This window comes from Camellia sinensis, chromosome 3, assembly GCF_055761805.1.
Source record: "Camellia sinensis isolate YWXY chromosome 3, ASM5576180v1, whole genome shotgun sequence".
Lineage (NCBI taxonomy): Eukaryota > Viridiplantae > Streptophyta > Magnoliopsida > Ericales > Theaceae > Camellia > Camellia sinensis.
The window spans coordinates 169,514,597-169,531,632 of NC_138963.1; the positions used below are offsets into that span (position 1 = coordinate 169,514,597).

A 17,036-nucleotide genomic window follows, 5' to 3' on the forward strand; every position below is an offset into this window, starting at 1 on the left:
CTATGCTCCATTTAGTCCTATTTGATATCCTGATTTTGGGGGGTTTGATTTAATCCATTGCGTTTTTACGTCAATACCCTTTACCTGAATATTTCCTTGAACAGTTGTTGGTGAATTCAATTGAGTTTCGTAATGTTCAACTTATTGTGGGGATGTTTCTGGGACACCCAAATCGGTGAGCACCATTTTTTCTCTAGCATTTACGATGCATTACAACTGATTTTCTGCAATCAACGTGTTTGTTGTTGTCGTTCACCATTTCGGTTTCATTACCATTGTTTTCCTTCATTTACATTGATTCCACCATTGCTTTCATGGAGGCAGAATACCGTGAGAGGTCTCTTTCCGTTGGTCGGCATCATCTTCCCCAGAGACCATCATTTTTTCTGTAGCATTTACGATGCATTACAACTGATTTTCTGCAATCAACATGTTTTAGTGGGGATGATTTTTATTGGTTAATTTTTTTTTCACCATTTTTGCGATTTCTCATAGACGGTTATTTTCGTTCTGACTCTGTAACTGGTTCTTTCATTATTATGTATTTTGATTGACATTGTTTCTGATTCTTTATTGTTGTTGTCCACCATTTCGGTTTCATTACCATTGTTTTTCCGTCATTTACATTGATTCCACCATTGTTTTTGATGGAGGCAGAATACGGTGAGAGCTTTGTTTCCGTTGGTCGGCATCATCTTCCCCAGAGACCATTGCTGTTCTTCGCACTGTAATTGGATATTTCAAGTTGGTGGCTTTCTGCGGTGGCATTGCTGTGTTCAAGCCCCTGGGTGAAGGTGTGTTTTTTTTCCAGAATTTTTTAAGTTTCCTCTGATCTGTCTATGGGATGGGTGCGCTGGTTTTATCAATGGAGGGATGGGTCGTTGGTGTTTTTTTAAAATTTTCCTGCAATGCTGTGTTTAATCAAACAAACGCACACATACTGTTCTGTTATGGTTGTTTCATGGGTATGTTGCAGCCGTAATGGGTTCTTCAAAATGTGTGCAGGTATGGATGGGGGAATTTTGCTGGTTTGTTCGTATGGTTTAGTTAATGTTCTTATTCGGTTGAATCACGATTCGTCGTATGTGAAGATTGTTGATGAAATTTGTGGGAAGTTCGATGGATTGGTACCAGGTGCGGTGTGTTTGTTTTTTGATTTTCCCGGATATAAGAAGTTTAAGGTGGATAGCGACGACGACATTCAAAACATGTTGTGCCTTGCTAAGTCGTTCGGGATAAATCACATTGAGGTCGTCATTCAGGAAAGTAGTGTTGGTGTGGGTGGTAATCGTGTCGTGTTGGATTTCGCGGACGATGGGGGAATGTCACGGCATGTTAGCGGGAATGAGTTCGTGGATGACCAGATGGATTTGTTACCAATGTATTGTCCGAACAAATCGAAGACGTTTCTGTCGGCGCAATGGGCGCATGGTATTACCCATGTGGGACAATGTTTTGATGGTGGAGCAACTGAATTCCGCGAAGTTCTGTGTAAGTATGCTGTTGAACGTGGATTTCAATTTAAGTATGTTAAAAATGACTCCGTGCGAATTACGGTAGTGTGTAAGTTTGCGGCTTCAACAGATTGTCCGTGGTCAGTTCATGCGAGGATGTTACCGTCAAGTGGGGTGTTATGTGTTAAGAGGTTTGATAGTGTGCATACTTGTGGGGCTGCTGTACGTACTTCTAGGAACCCTCGTACGGGGTCTGATTTGGTGTCTACAGTTGTTGCAGACCGACTGCGTGATAAGCCATTGACGCGCCCCACTGATGTCGTGTTTGATTTGAAGAACGATTATGGTTTGGATATTAGCTACCGGGTGGCATGGTTGGGTGTTGAGAAAGCTAGGGGCGAGGTGTACGGGGATCACGCTACGTCCTTTGATCAGCTGAGGTGGTATAGCAATTCTGTTATGCAAAAAAACCCAAATAGTTACATTAATCTTGAGTTTGACCCAAAAACCGGGAGCTTTGTTAGGTATTTCATATCATTTCGCGCTTGTATAGATGGGTTCAAACACTGCCGGCCTATGCTTTTTTTGGATGGAACGTTTTTGAAAGGTAGATTTAAAGGTAATTTGCTCGCAGCTACTGCTAAAGACGCCAATCAAGGTAATGGTGTGTTACTTTACCTATTACTGCTTATTTGCTGAACATACTAGTAAATAGATACTTCAAATTTTTATACATTTCAAATGTTTCTTTCCCATTCAACAACGGAAAAAAAAATTGAGAACATTGAAATAGGGTCTCCTCAAATAAAACTGAATAGGAATGTAACACACAGTGGCAGGCTTATTCGTTTTAAAATTTTTTAAAATGTGTCGCACTTTTTTATTCGTGGATGGTTGTATAAGTTTTGTCATGCCTAACTTTTTATGTTGCATGTTTGGTCTTAGGATTGTTTCCGGTAGCCTTTGCTATTGTTGATTCCGAGAATTCAGCTAATTGGGAATGGTTCCTTCATAATTTGAAAGAAGTTGTTGGGGGTGGGCGAACATTGACTTTCATATCTGACCGCCACGTCGGATTATTACACTCTATGCCCATTATTTTCCCTTCAGCGCATCATGCATATTGTTTGTTGCATCTGCAAATGAACTTGCGGGATCGAATGAAATATGTTAATGCATCACACAAAATTGGGTTGATGCGAAAGTTACGGGAATGTGCATATGCGCCCACTGTTGCTTGTTTCAATGAGAAATTGGAGGAATTGAAGAAGGCCAACCCAGCTGTGATTGAAGATTTTATGAAAGACCTGCACCCCAAACACTGGTCTAATGCGTATTTCAGGTAATTCATGGCCTGCACAACGGGTTATGGCATATTTAAAAATTCCCACTTGTTTTTTTTCAGTATATTTTGTTTTGGTCTTTTTAATTTACGCTTTGTAAATGGGTTTCTTTTTTCTAAAAAAGGGGCCAACGGTATGGGGAGATGTGCTCAAATGCTGCGGAATCTTTCAACAATTGGGTTGGTGAGGCTCGTCATCTCCCCGTCACGAGATTGGTCGATATGATAAGGGGTCAAATAATGGAGCACATGTCGGAGCGCAGAGTTAAATGCAGTAAATGGGACGGTGTTATAGCTCCGAAAATGGAGAAAAAATTGGTGGCAGCGTATAACGACAGCAGGGCTTGGTGTGTTAGCCAGGCTAACGATGATGTCTATGAGGTCCACTCCCACCCATCGGTGTTGGTTGATGTCAGCAAGCTGACATGTTCTTGTTTTCAGTGGCAGATCAACGGGTTCCCATGTTCCCATGTTGTGGTTGCATTCCGTAATAATGGAAGAAACATCTACGATGCCATAGACTCCGCATTTTGCATTGATACATTTCGAGCTACTTATAGAGGAACCATATACCCCATCCCAACAGTGGGGAGGCCACTGTTTAACCCAGCTGAATGTTTGATAGCTCCGCCGACGGCCAAGCGTCCCCCCGGTCGGCCAAAACGGAAGAGAATTCCGTCCAAGGGGGAGGTAGTGCAACGTATACGTTGTGGTCGTTGCGGAAAAGTGGGCAATCACAATAGGAAGACATGCAAAGAGCCATTACAGTTGGGCTGCCATATGATTTAATTTGGTTGTTAACAAACTGGGTTATTTTGTTTTTTTAAAAAATTTCCTTTTTTTTTTACATCAGTCATTCACTTTCTGTTATTGGTTTAATTTGTTTTGTAGGATATACATTTTAACGTAATCCATCAACCATTTCATTTCCCATGTTTGAACAATTACACTCCACCTTTAAGACCCAACCATTTTAGTGTGAAATATGTTCTGCTTAACACTGTGCAGCCATGAAAGTAGCCAGTGGTTGTTATTTTTCAAATCTGTTTTGAATGACATTGTGTACACACGAAAAGAGTCAGTGGGTGCCGGTTTTTGTTTCAAATCTGTGGACATCATAACAGATTTGGAAACCAGTCATCCACTTTATGTTATTGGTTTAATTTGTTTAGTAGGACATACGTTTTGGGTCCCCACTACTGAACACTAACACTGCTCCTTTGAAACACAACCATTTAATTCTCAAAGGACGCTTTCATTAACACTGTGAATACATGAAATAAGGAATTGGTGCCGTTTAAGTTTACAAATTTGTTCACATCATACCAGAACATTCGCCCAAAGTGGACTCTGCCAACCTGTATCCGGAACGGCAATGGATTTTTAATGTTTCTGTGGCTGCTTACAATCCATTGTCATTGCACAAAACATGTACCCATTACCAAATGACTTACAATAAATTGAACAGGAAGGTAATTTTATGTTATGCTCAACATGGTATCATCACAATTCTGATTAAGATGGCAATGCGAAATTAATCTTTACTCGTGTCATACTTACCATGTGGTTGACGTGCTCAGTCGTTGCATGTCCACTTCCATATACATCAAACCACGCATACTCCCGTAGTGGAAAACAGGTTTACAAAACTGAGTCTCGTCATGCCCAACTCCTGCATACATCACACCATGTTCACATACCCAGGCCCATCTGCCATTTAAAAACAATGTACTTCACATGACATAAAAGTGTAATGCACTGTGAAACTGTTATTATGCAAAAGGTGAGACAATTTGAATAGCTTACTAAATAATATCAACATTCATATCCACAAAATACTGGATCCTAACCCAAGATTAAACCGTTTGCCACTTCTGCATTACCAAAAAAGTAACGTATATGAAACTAGTTTTTGCGTCCTACTTTTATGTGTTTCCAGACTAACAAAACATTATATACGTCGATACGGGAAAAACAGAATAAAACATCCTAATGCTGTTGTTGCAACTTGCGCACTGGGAAATGTCTTCTCAACTTGTTATAATGTCCTCCCACGGAGTCCACTGCCCGGGTCACTTAAGAACATTTCCACCATTGCAGCTCGTAGCCCAGTTGGGGTCAGCCCATCCATCGAAGTATTCACTTCTGCACCACGAATGTACTACCTGATTATGAAGCACACGAAAATCCCACAATCCGACCTGCACTAACAAACACCGGTGTCAATGTCACAGACGTGATACATCATCAAAACAGTACGCTCAAAATAAAATGAACATTTCTTACGACTCTGGAACTTGTTGTGGGCAATCCACAACAGATACAAAACTGCCATCAAACAGCTGTGCGCCAACAGCTGTAGGTGTAACTCGAGGCTTCACAAATTTGTTGTGGTGATCAGCCACCCATTGTTTCTGTCCATTTTTCACATGTCAGTGCAGTTTTGTCCACAGTAACATTAACATTTTCCACATTGCAATCTGCCCATAATGCACATTGTAAACTGAAATTTGTAAACAGCACTTACCACTTTTAGAGCCTCATTGTAGTGCTCATCGCGCACTCCACGTCTTGGCCGCATCGAGTTGTAATGTTTCCAATTCCCACTTTCTGAATCGCACGCCATGACTGTCCAATGGTTGGCATTGTAGATTGGGATTACTGTGTATCTGCAACCTCGTGCAGCCTTCATGTGAACATTCAAATACTTCGCTTGGGAAACAGCACTACTGTTTCGCATCATATCCTGCACAATTGTCCAAAACCACCATCGGCGTACCAGGTTTCATTATGCAAATATTTTCCAGATTTCAGGCAGTCAAATAAAACTGAAGATACATACCGAACAAACACTAGTGTAAATGTACGATGCCCCAACATATTCTGCCCTTCCAGATACCATCTTATGCATTTCAGTCAACATTGCAGCGTATGCATCGATTACCTGCAACATATGTCACCCATTACAACTCCACCACAATAGTAATAACAACTTTGTAAATTTACATTTCCATTTACATATTCTTCACTGTGTTTTAAAATTCATTTGCCGTTTCCGACTGCCACATCACTCAATTCACAAAGGAAGCAACGGTCAGATTTGCATATGTTTTTTAAAAATAATTAAAGAATCACTAAATACTGTACGATTCGTTACACGGAACCAGCTTACATTGCCGTGTATGGAGTTCTGCTGCACCAAATCTTTGATGTCCGTGAAATGGACTTGTATTCCATTGTGTCCACCATCCCACACTATTAACCTGCACACCATGCACCAAAATTAAGAACCACCATAGAGCATAGTTTTACAAGTTGTACATGTTAAACAATAGAACATTTCATCCGAACAACGTACCCGTCCCCCTCTAAAGTGTACATCCTTTGTAGTAGTTCCCTGTCTTCATCCTTCACCATGTTCCACACAGTGTGCCGCCTATTCAGACCGAATCCATTCCATGTTTTACGCTCCACCTCGACGTCCTCAACACTGTAAATCACCCCGGGTTCAACTGATTTACCAAGTCTGACATTGGTGTTTACCTGTGGACGCCCAAATATGCCGGGATATTCGTAGTCTGATAACCTAAATTCCCGTCTTGCCTTGTTCTTCACCCTTTTGACAAGTGATGTAATTTTCGGCCCTGAACTTGCTGCACCTGCTGTGTGTTCACTATGACCTTCTACAACAACGACAGCTGCGCCATCCTTTACATTGCCATCAGCTACTGTCTGTGCATTTATGGGGCTGCAGCTACCCTCTCCCCTTGCCACAGTTGTACGTACAATCCCATCTGCAAAGTCATCTGTCAAATCTTCAATCCCAGGGTCATTGTCAACAAGTTGTAATTCGTTGATCCGCACGTCTTCGGGTTGGCCTCTACGACATGCAGGCCGCTGCGCACTTTCGCAACTCGTCACATTGGCAGACCCACTCACTTTGCCTGACAGACTATTACTTGGTGTTCGCTGATTGGATCCAGCATTCACAGCTAATTGTGTGACCTCGTGAACCTCAAGGTCATCAAGACTATCTTCCAAATTGCTTACTTTTTTGTCCAATCGATCAACCTGCTTGGTGAGCCGTGCAATTTCTGCATCCTTATCCACAATCACAGTATTTAAGTTTGCAAACAAATTACCAGCATGCCGCCCGAGCAGTTTTTCCAGTGTTTCCACACGCTGTTCCAGTTCACATATCTGTACATCTTTCATATTGATCTCACTCTCTAATTCAGTAATTCTTGCTTTACAAGTTATCAGCTCATCGCGCACCCCTCTTTGTTCCTCACCCACGTCTTCACCGTCTGGAGTGCTGGACAGTTCCAGAAGATCTGGGAACAATACCGGCCAAACCTCTCCACGTGACACCAGCTTCCCAGCTACTTTTTCTTTGCTGGTCGGTGTTCCAGTATTTTTATTGTCATAGTCATTGGCCCCCTCTATTTTCATGTCACCCTTTGTTTTTTTGGCCGGCTGCCAACAATTGAAGCTCGGCTCCACGCTGCCAACATCATCTGTCTCAATCACAGCCCTGCGTTCATCGCACACTCCAGGCGGTTCCACATCCACCCTAATTCTACTACATTCTTTTGGTTCAATAGCAGCAGCAGGCACCTTCAGAATATGACATTCATTAATCGTCCCAACAAGTTTGCCACACTGGACCTAATGAAAGTTCTCAGCAAAACGTAGCACAATTTCAATGTTTTGGTATTGAAAAAATTTGCAAAACAATTAAAAGGGTTCTAATTGCATACCTTAAAGCAACCTTCTGACGACAAATTTATTACTCTTAGTTTCCCCACAGCGGCTGCAATGTTCCTTCTACAAAAACGTGGTGTCACGTCGGGTCGTTCCGGAGCGACGATGTTTGAATGCTCACAAATAAGGAACTGAAATTAGACCATGAAACATCCGTTCAATTAACACTGAAATGGGTTATATGTTTTACCGCTGAATTTGAACCACCAAACAAGGAAAAAACATACGTACCAGCAATGCTACTACGCAACCAGTGACCTTCTCTGGCTTATTGTGCATCTCATTTAGTGACCCAATCAATGTGTTTCTTATTGTTGCACTCCAGTCATAGTGCTGCAACGTGTCTAGTTTGTCAATCACACGGACAAATGCCCAACCTATATGCTCGCCGGTTGTTGCGAAAAATAACTTGGCGCACACATAAAGACACAACAATTTCGCCACATCTTCTTCGTCACGCTCCGTATGACCACAGATGGCTTCTCCCAGCAAGTCCTTTATTAGTTTTGAGGAAATTCGGGTAACATTTGCGCAGCGTCTTTGCATGAAATCAGACGGCCCTTTCCCACCCTGTGTCATATCCAATTTCTCCCTCCCACATTGTACCCCAAAGATCAACCTGATGTCGTTGTTGCGCAATGGTAACTTAGCTCCACCGATGTGGAATTTCTCATCTTCAGGGTTGTAAGTTTGTATTATCCGACATACCGTCGCATCACATTTTTTGAACATTTTAGGATCCAGCTCGTTAGCCCGAATAGCATCAATCATCAGCCAGAATGGCGTTCTCTGCAACTGTCTGACGTGGGCATCGCGTAATTCGAGTTCCAGAACTGTGCTAATCAGCCCGGATATGTTTGAACGGTACATTAATTTCGACGTATCAACATCAGCTCTCTGAACAAGATCACCCGGCCCTTTCTGTTTCTTGAAAGGGAGCTTTGCTTGTCGTTTACTGGGTTGCCTTGTCGATGTGTGTGGTGACCTCAAGCCAATTTTCCGTTTACCAGTCCTACTGCCACTGCTACCTGAACATGTTTTACATTCAAATCAGAAGAAACAAATTAAAACTCCCAACACAAAACATAAAATGTCATGCTGCATTACCATGAAAAACTGAATCTTTTACACCACCACATGTTCCGGCATCAGGCAATTTACCAGAAGAACACCAACTTTTATGCCCCATGTCATGCCATCAAATTAAAATCTGAACTCAAACGTTAACATCACACAGGCAAACTCTGATTTTCATCTCATCGCGCACTAGGCAACAAGTACATACTGCATGCATTATATGCAGTACTAACCACTATCACTTCCCAACTAACTAATTATATTGTTCTGTACTAAATTTTGTACAAATGCAACGAGCTGTAGCTATGCATTTCAACAATAACATCCAACAATTAAAGTGACGCTACGTAGATTATGTCAATGGATTGAAGAACATTACAAATGCGTCACTTCAATATGATTTTCACAACATCAAACACGCTACATAACATGATTACGACTACGCATTGGGCAGCAAAACGTAAACAAAAAATAAAAAGGGGCCCCGATTTGAAATTTGTGATTACATCACCGACATGATTCTTGCACAACATTATACTTTGCTTCGATGTAAAAACCCCAGGAAAAAAATACACACACCCCCACATGTTAAGATAGTATACACCAACAAACAAATAGGTAAACCATGTTCCCCTCAACCCCCCTATCCCCCCCCAACCAAATTCAGGGAAACCCAGTACACACTTGATAATAAAATTGCATTACCATCTCATTTACATTCAACGCAGTAACATTACGACAAAATCACAAAAAAACACCCAACTTAACAGGACAAGAACATTGACAACCTACTTTCCGAGAAGACGCATGAATTTCTCAAAATCGCACCCAAAAAACAACACTAGTTCAGCGTACATTTTTAACAATTTCATGTATTTCACAAATCCCACAACATTAACCACTTCCCATAATATGTCACCCATAACACCACAACTTCGTAATGTAAATGAAATCAAGGGTTTACGTACAGAGGCGCTTAACGTACCTGGAACCATTGTCGGGCGCCTACGAGGACTTTCCGCTCGCTATTTCGAAGCACAGAAGTGTCACAAGCAACTACATCGCAGGGTTTGATGTATCAACAGCGAAGGGGTTTTCGTATTTGATGGGGATTACGGTAAAACACAAAATGCTATTCTGTTGACCTGGAATTCACATCGTCAAGCAACATTCTGCAACTGCAATGCCTGACATGCCGCCATTAACATCGGAGAACTGTTCAACCTTCCATACACGACTCTTCGATTACGGGTTTGTTTGGAGGGAAACCAATTTCTACAGAAGACAGGTTTGGGGCATTCCAGTCATTACGCCGTTGGGGGTTTACTTAATTACCCTTACTAAAACGTGTAAACATTACATTGAGGCGGGTTTAGTTGTCAATAACATTATGTTAGGACTAATTGGAACATAAGATAAAAGATAGGACTAAATGGAACATAAGATACATATTTGGGATTTATTGGTGCGTCGCCCTAAAAAAAATTCCATTAATAATATTTTTAAAAATACCATTATCTAATTTTGTTATACAAAATTTATTTAAAATTTTACAATTGATCAATTTCTTCTTTAAAGAATCCTTTTTTAAATGTTAGTCCATGGAGCGGATTTGGTATACGGAGAGGAGAGAGAGAGGACTTGGGGCTTTTTGTGGGGAGAGATAAATTTGGAAGGTCTGAGAGAAATTGAGGCATGTTCTTACTGATCTCTTCTCTCTCTTCTCGAATTGTTAGCTTCATCTATGTAATTGTGTAAAAATTTCTGTGTGCTGAAGAATAATCTGGTTTGGTTCTTTACTTTATTAATTTTCTCGTGATTATATCCGAAAATGGTTCCAAATTTGAGTCTTTTGAGCTCTGGTGATTCTATGTGTATGCTTTATTTTGTGATTGTGAAATTCAGGGAATTTTTTGGTTAACTTTCTGGGTATATTTCAGTATAAATGTACGTTGTGTGTTCTGATTGTCAAATTCATGGATTTTGGGTTGTACATGGGTTAGCTTGTTCTTTGTTATTTAGGGTTTTTGATTCTATATCTGGGTCTCTTCCAGTTGACTCTGAAGGTGGCTAGCGAGTAAAAATGAATTTCTGACCACTTCACTTGCTTATATATACATATATATATATATATATGTTAAATTTATTTATGTCGTCTTCAGATAAGTAGGTTCCTCCTTCCCACTTGAATTATGCTTCACTGCTTGTATCAAATTTCAAATGGGGTATTACCAATTTTGTTTTTTTTTCCAAATCAGAACCCCCAATCTTGCTTCCCTTTCTTTTTATTTATTTCACCTCTCTTTACTTTTTTGTTTTTGGGTATGCGTGAATAACTATTGGCTCAGGAAAATTTTACTCTCTTAGCTTTGTGGGAAATGACTACTTGTAATTGTAACCTAATGTTCCTTAAATTGTCTTCCTTTATTTATTTTTTCAATTTTTTTTGGACAAATAAGAATTATGTGTTGGATTAACAGCATTGCAGTTTCCAAACAAGGTTTAAGAGATGTGGATACTTTGTCTAATATTTTAGGCTACTTTTTGGTCCATGTGATGTGAGGTTTACTTTTACAGGAATCTTCTTTTCTTGCTTTGTGCTTTTTCCCTCATCAATCTGTGTCTCTCCTTTTTTTCTTTTATTTTTTCTTTATTTTTTATATTTTTTATATGGTTATTAAGTTTTGTAGATTTTTTTTTGAACTAAATCATTTATTGTTATGCAGGTATATATGCTGACAAATGTTGTTGAATATATAATTTATGCAAACATATTGGATAAAGCTATCTATAAACATTCTGGTAGGTGTCAACAGAGTAAATGTCATTCCGCAGCGTAGTCCGTGATGTAAGGGATGGCTTTGGGAGCTTATCAAGACGGAGTTTTGAGGTGAGGCTGCCTGGGCATATCAGGGGGAAATCTCATGGTGCCGTCCATGGGTTGCATGACCAGCCTTTTGTCATCCAGAATAGCTGTTGGGCTAGCCTCCCACCAGAACTTCTTCGTGATGTGATTAAGAGGCTGGAGGCAAGTGAGAATACATGGCCTGCTCGCAAGCACGTTGTTGCATGTGCTGCTGTGTGCAGGTCATGGAGAGAAATGTGCAAAGAAATTGTCCAAAGCCTTGAATTTTCAGGGAAGATTACCTTTCCAGTCTCCCTGAAGCAGGTGGGTTTTCTGTTTTATTGTCTTGCTTTTCATAATTGTATTAATAAATTTTTCTTAAAAATGAATAAAGTTTCTCTCATAGCTGCATGGTCATTTACATTTCCGATTCATTTCTTTTTACAGCCAGGACATCGAGATGGAACCATTCAGTGCTTCATTAAGAGAGACAAAGCTAATCTAATTTACCACCTTTTCCTTTGCCTTAGCCCTGGTAAGATCAGGTTTTTAACCATTTACGTGCTACTAGCTTGTGACCTTTCATTTGTCTCTTGTGACCTGTCCTGTGGAGATAAATAGTCATCTTAAATTGCATGTAATATGCTTCCCTGGGATTTTTCTTTATTTAGGGGTTGTTTGGGAGTTGGCTTTTTTGACTTCTTGCAAAAAGACGTGCTAAAAAGTGGAGAAGATGGGTTGACTTTTTGTAGTGGTTTTTTGACTAAAAACATGAGTTCCCAAACAAGGTCTTAATGATGAATATTGAATTGGGGCAAAAGCATAACCATTTGGTTCGTAATTTCATAATGCTTGCTTTAGTTAGGATTGGTGAACTGAGTTTACTACTGCTGTGTCAATGTGGTATATGCATTTCACAGATCTTTTTGGTCTTGAGCATTAATTCTGAAACATACCCTCCCCCATTAGCCTAAAACTAGTTGACTTATCTGATATGTGGGACAAAACTTGTTTTCCAGTCCAGTGGGACGAGAATCTTGGCATTGTTGTTCTGAATCTGCCTTCAGCTTCTGGAAATTCTGGAATCTATGTTTACACCTAGAACTTTTGAATGCATTCTTACTGTCTTTATATTTATCTTCCAGTTTTTAGATTACTAATTTACTGAAGGAGATCATGTTTATTAAACTAGTTGCCTTATCTGATATGTGAGAAAACTTGTTTTCCAGTCCAGTGGGACGAGAAGCTTGGCATTGTTGTTCTGAATCTGTCTTTGGTTTCTGGAAATCCTGGAATCTCTGTTTGCACCTAGAAGGCTAGAACTTTTGATGCACTCTTACTGTCTTTATATTTATCTTTCAGTTTTTAGATTATTAAGTTACTGAAGGAGATCATGTTTGTTTCATAAATAAAACTTGTCTACATAAAAGAGAAAAAGTGGGAAAAAGAGATTAAAAGGTCATCGGTCAAACCCAGTGCACAAGGCTTCTGATTGTAACCAGGGTCTGTGAAAGATAGTAGGAAGGCAACCAGACCCCCACTTCTCTGTGAAGAGGTTGATTCCCGTGACTTGATCCCACACCACAAAACTGGGGACGGACAAAACTCATCATCATAATACTAGGTTGAAGGCTTAATCAGGGTGTTAAATGACACCAGGATGAAACAATGTTCATATCTTTGGCGTCTGGCCTCATTTAAATTAGTTTGCTGCTGTCAGAGTATTGGTGAAACCCTTTCTTTTCCTACTCCACCTCTCCATGGTTTGATGAAATCACATTGCATCTGAATTTATATGAAACCTAGATTCATATTTGGAAACTCTGCAGAGTTTGTGCGAAGCACCATTAAGTTTGTTCCTCCTAAACTGCCAGTTGGGCTTGAGTGAGTGTTTTGTTGGTCTAGTGGATGGTTTCCCAAGCATTAGCTTGTGTACCTAGTTGATCAATTTTCTCTGTTTGGGTATGAAGTGTCCTTAACTGTTGCCACTACCAATTTTATTTATTCAATTTTGCATATTATCTACAGATGGATTGAAAGTGCCTTGAGTATGCCAAACAAAAAACAAGTTTTGAATTACCTTAATGTACTACATTGTAGTTAGGTGATGATTTAGTAACGTTGAGCTGTCATTAGCACAAGTCCATTTAAGGTTAATCTAGTTGTTCAGCTGTGATTCAATATTTTGCTTTTGCTTTTGCAGCGTTGCTTGTTGAAAATGGAAAATTTCTTCTTTCTGCAAAACGGAATCGGCGAACTACTTGCACGGAGTATGTGATCTCCATGGATGCAGATAACATATCAAGATCAAGCAGCACTTACATAGGAAAACTGAGGTAAGAGTACGATTTTTGAACTTACACTGTTCATTCTTGAGGTGCTAAAGTCTTAATTTTGGAGCATCCCTTTATGGATGACAACTTAAGAAGTTGAATATGTTTTTCAGCTCCAATACATTTTAGGCAATGGAATGAGAGAACATGCTGAAATTGATTCCTGCCGGAAAATATTGTGAACTCATTTGATGTGGCCTCAGTTATACATGTCTGCCTCTTCCATCCCCCTTGCTTTTCTTGATGTCCTATCTTGGATTGAAATTCAACATTTGATTCCTAACTCCCTTTTCTAGCAACCTACTTAATTCTGTTATGCTTAAATAATATTGGCCCTATTTGGTGGAGATTTTTTAAGTTAAAAACTGATAATCAGAAAACAAAAGCTAAAAGCACCCCTATCCCAAGTTTTTTTCAACTTATTTAAGATATTTCTGCCTAATAAGCTATAAGCAGAAGTTGCACCAAATAGTCTGACACAAACACTCAAGTCAAAATAAGCTATAATCACCCCTCAAAAGCTGTAACAAACAGTCTCATTATCTAGTTAATAATGTTTTCATATTTTTTTAATATGTAATATAATATATGGGAACGCAATTGAACACACAAAAACACAGTTGTACTTACTAGTGGATTGTGTTCCTAAAATTTAAGCCAATACTTGTTTTAGTCAGTACTCAAATTCTGTTACTACTGCTGAGCTCGTAGTTCTTAAGAAATATGTAGATGGGAGATAATTAAACTGTGTTGGCATCCATATAGCGCAGGTGTGGGGGTTAATCCTATGTGAAGATATTCATACAAAGTTACTCAAAAGCTAAACTTGATCATCCTCATTTTATTTTCCTGAAGAGTTAGCTTCAGATTTTTTAGCTTAAAAAAACAGTTCTTTTAAGTTGAAGAGATGGTACTTTCACGAGGCATTGGAAGTATGAATCTTGATATTATTATATATGCCATATAGCAATTTTCTATTTTATGTTTAAGGTTTTGAAGATGAGATTTGGTATATTCCTTTATTGCAGAGTGCTAGATTTTCAAATGTGTAAATTAAATAGCTGCTTTATTGTGTTCTTCAATATAAATATGTGTAGACAATTTATTAGTATTTGTATCCTTTTAGTTGTTACAATTCTATTTTTTGTTTAGAGCAATATATAAGAGATATGCCAGTGGATGACAAGACAACCTAGTTCGACTGAGACTTATTCCCAAAGTTCTACATATAAATCTTAAATTAGATATTTTTTATTTAAAGTTGCACATTTTTGGTTCATATATGGCTTTCAGATTGATATCTTTCCCTTGCAACAGGTCAAATTTCCTTGGCACAAAGTTCATTATTTATGACACGCAACCACCATACAAGAGTCCTCATATTTCCCCGCCTGGTCGTACAAGCCGACGGTTCTACTCAAAAAAAGTTTCTCCTAAAGTCCCTACACGTAGCTACAACATTGCCCAAGTCAAGTATGAATTAAATGTGCTAGGCACAAGGGGCCCACGCAGGATGCATTGTGTCATACATTCAATCCCTACTTCAGCCCTTGACCCAGGTGGCACCGTCCCAGGTCAACCTGAGCTCCTTCCTCGCTCCCTTGAAGACTCATTTAGGAGGATCTCATTCTCAAAATCAATTGACAACTCAACCGAGTTCAGCAGCTCCCGGTTTTCGGACATCATTGGCCCACACGAGGAGGGGGACGAGGGAAAGGCTAGACCATTGGTTCTTCGAAATAAGGCACCAAGATGGCATGAGCAGTTACAGTGTTGGTGCCTCAACTTCCGAGGGAGGGTAACCGTTGCATCTGTCAAGAATTTCCAACTGATCGCTGCAACACAACCCGCCGCCGGTGCACCAACGCCATCTCAGCGTGTCCAATCTGATCATGACAAGATTATCTTGCAGTTTGGTAAGGTTGGCAAAGATATGTTTACCATGGATTATCGCTACCCACTATCTGCATTTCAGGCTTTTGCCATCTGTTTGAGCAGCTTTGACACCAAACTGGCATGTGAATAGAAGAAAGAAATAGGACATTTAGTTGATCATGGTTTTCCTTTTTCTAGTTTTACATAGGGTGGGGAGTTTGTATGCAATCAGTGTATAACTCAGTGTTCAGACTGGGATGTGCTGGAAAAAAAATCTTTGCACGTTGGAAAGGGAGGGTGTTTTTTTTCTTTTTCTTTTTCTTTTTTTCTATGTATGTTGTTTTTTCTCTTTTGTTCCTTGAGTTAGTTTGCTTGAAGGGTTCAGTTGTAATGTCCTGTATTGTATCTTTAAATGTTCTTCATGTGTTTAATTGAATATTGAAACTTCAAAAAAGTGCAATTGTCTGTTTGTTAGTGTCATCTGCACCTTTGATTTGAGCAGTGGCGGTTTTCTGATGGTACTTTATCATTGTTGCTTCACTACAAACTGTAATTTGAATGGTGATGGTGCATTTTGATACTAGTTGTTGCATTGCTACAGATGTAACTGGAGTAGTGATCATACATACTGAATTGCTACCTACGAGCTTAAGTGGAACGAATTAATTTGTAGTCTCTATCAGAATATTTGGTTTTGTTAGCACTCTTAGCCATCCTTGTTACTCAATAGCATGAATAGAGATCTACATGGTTTAGTCATCAAGGATTAGTCATTGAAAAACAATATTTGAGCCAAAAGTCGGCTTGAAACAGTCGCTCACCAATCAGTGCAAGCCATTTCAGTTTGGTTGAAACCAACTTTGGGCTTGAAAGTCAGCTCTTATGCATTTCATGGCTTAAAGCTTGACAGGATATCTCTTTTAACAACGAAAACGTTTTCTTAGTCAAGTCAGTCTGCTGTGGATTCAGACATATGCTCAAGGATAGTCAAGTACGACATATGCTCAAGGATAGTCAAGTCAGGCTGCCATGGATTCAGAGCCGTATGACATATGCTTAAGCACTCCTTGAGCTGTTCTAAATGTTAGCACACAAGTATCAGAAGAGCAAATTACCGACAATACCCTTGCATTCCGCTTAATATGACAAGCAGGCTACGATATGAAAAGGGAACATAGCAGAACATTGAAAAGGGTAAAACCTCAGCCATCTATGTCCAGCTTTAGATGACGAAGGACTTTGTACAACATCTTGGTGGATAGCTGTTGGTGTTCATCACCAAGAAGTCAACATATTCAAAAAAACTCTACATAGAAGTCTCCCCTAACAGATCTAAAATCTGTACT

General features: G+C 39.6%; 4 protein-coding genes across 9 annotated transcripts; 2 read left to right on the plus strand and 2 right to left on the minus strand.

Moving 5' to 3' along the window:
* The first annotated feature begins 653 nt into the window (after window positions 1-653).
* On the plus strand, window positions 654-3,761 carry LOC145821190 (uncharacterized). The gene is made up of 4 exons (XM_082917729.1): window positions 654-794; window positions 1,006-2,112; window positions 2,400-2,796; window positions 2,922-3,761. The coding sequence occupies exons 2-4, from the start codon at window positions 1,008-1,010 to the stop codon at window positions 3,583-3,585; spliced, it is 2,166 nt and encodes a 721-aa protein (XP_082773855.1). The 5' UTR covers window positions 654-794; window positions 1,006-1,007; the 3' UTR covers window positions 3,586-3,761.
* Window positions 3,762-4,653: 892 nt separating this feature from the next.
* LOC114287747 (uncharacterized) lies at window positions 4,654-6,107 on the minus strand. The gene is made up of 5 exons (XM_082921361.1): window positions 5,969-6,107; window positions 5,639-5,740; window positions 5,324-5,542; window positions 5,083-5,210; window positions 4,654-4,997 (listed from the first exon to the last, which is right to left on the minus strand). Exons 1-5 carry the CDS (start codon window positions 6,068-6,070, stop codon window positions 4,958-4,960), a joined length of 591 nt encoding a protein of 196 aa, XP_082777487.1. The 5' UTR covers window positions 6,071-6,107; the 3' UTR covers window positions 4,654-4,957.
* Window positions 6,086-9,755, minus strand: LOC114287745 (uncharacterized). Of its 2 annotated transcripts, none has more exons than XM_082921357.1 (4): window positions 8,668-8,880; window positions 7,792-8,588; window positions 7,557-7,691; window positions 6,086-7,464 (listed from the first exon to the last, which is right to left on the minus strand). In XM_082921357.1, exons 1-4 carry the CDS (start codon window positions 8,747-8,749, stop codon window positions 6,121-6,123), a joined length of 2,358 nt encoding a protein of 785 aa, XP_082777483.1. In that variant the 5' UTR covers window positions 8,750-8,880; the 3' UTR covers window positions 6,086-6,120. The 2 variants fall into 2 exon arrangements, with proteins under 2 accessions (XP_082777483.1, XP_082777484.1); XM_082921358.1 differs by lacking the exon at window positions 8,668-8,880 and adding an exon at window positions 9,623-9,755 and having other exon boundaries at window positions 6,087-7,464.
* A 436-nt stretch (window positions 9,756-10,191) lies between these two features.
* Window positions 10,192-16,078, plus strand: LOC114301089 (tubby-like F-box protein 8). Of its 5 annotated transcripts, none has more exons than XM_028246001.2 (5): window positions 10,192-10,330; window positions 11,364-11,806; window positions 11,930-12,017; window positions 13,686-13,818; window positions 15,133-16,078. In XM_028246001.2, exons 2-5 carry the CDS (start codon window positions 11,459-11,461, stop codon window positions 15,839-15,841), a joined length of 1,278 nt encoding a protein of 425 aa, XP_028101802.2. In that variant the 5' UTR covers window positions 10,192-10,330; window positions 11,364-11,458; the 3' UTR covers window positions 15,842-16,078. The 5 variants fall into 5 exon arrangements, with proteins under 5 accessions (XP_028101802.2, XP_028101815.2, XP_028101810.2 ...); XM_028246014.2 differs by having other exon boundaries at window positions 11,444-11,806; XM_028246009.2 differs by having other exon boundaries at window positions 10,212-10,423.
* The last annotated feature ends 958 nt before the right edge of the window (window positions 16,079-17,036 follow it).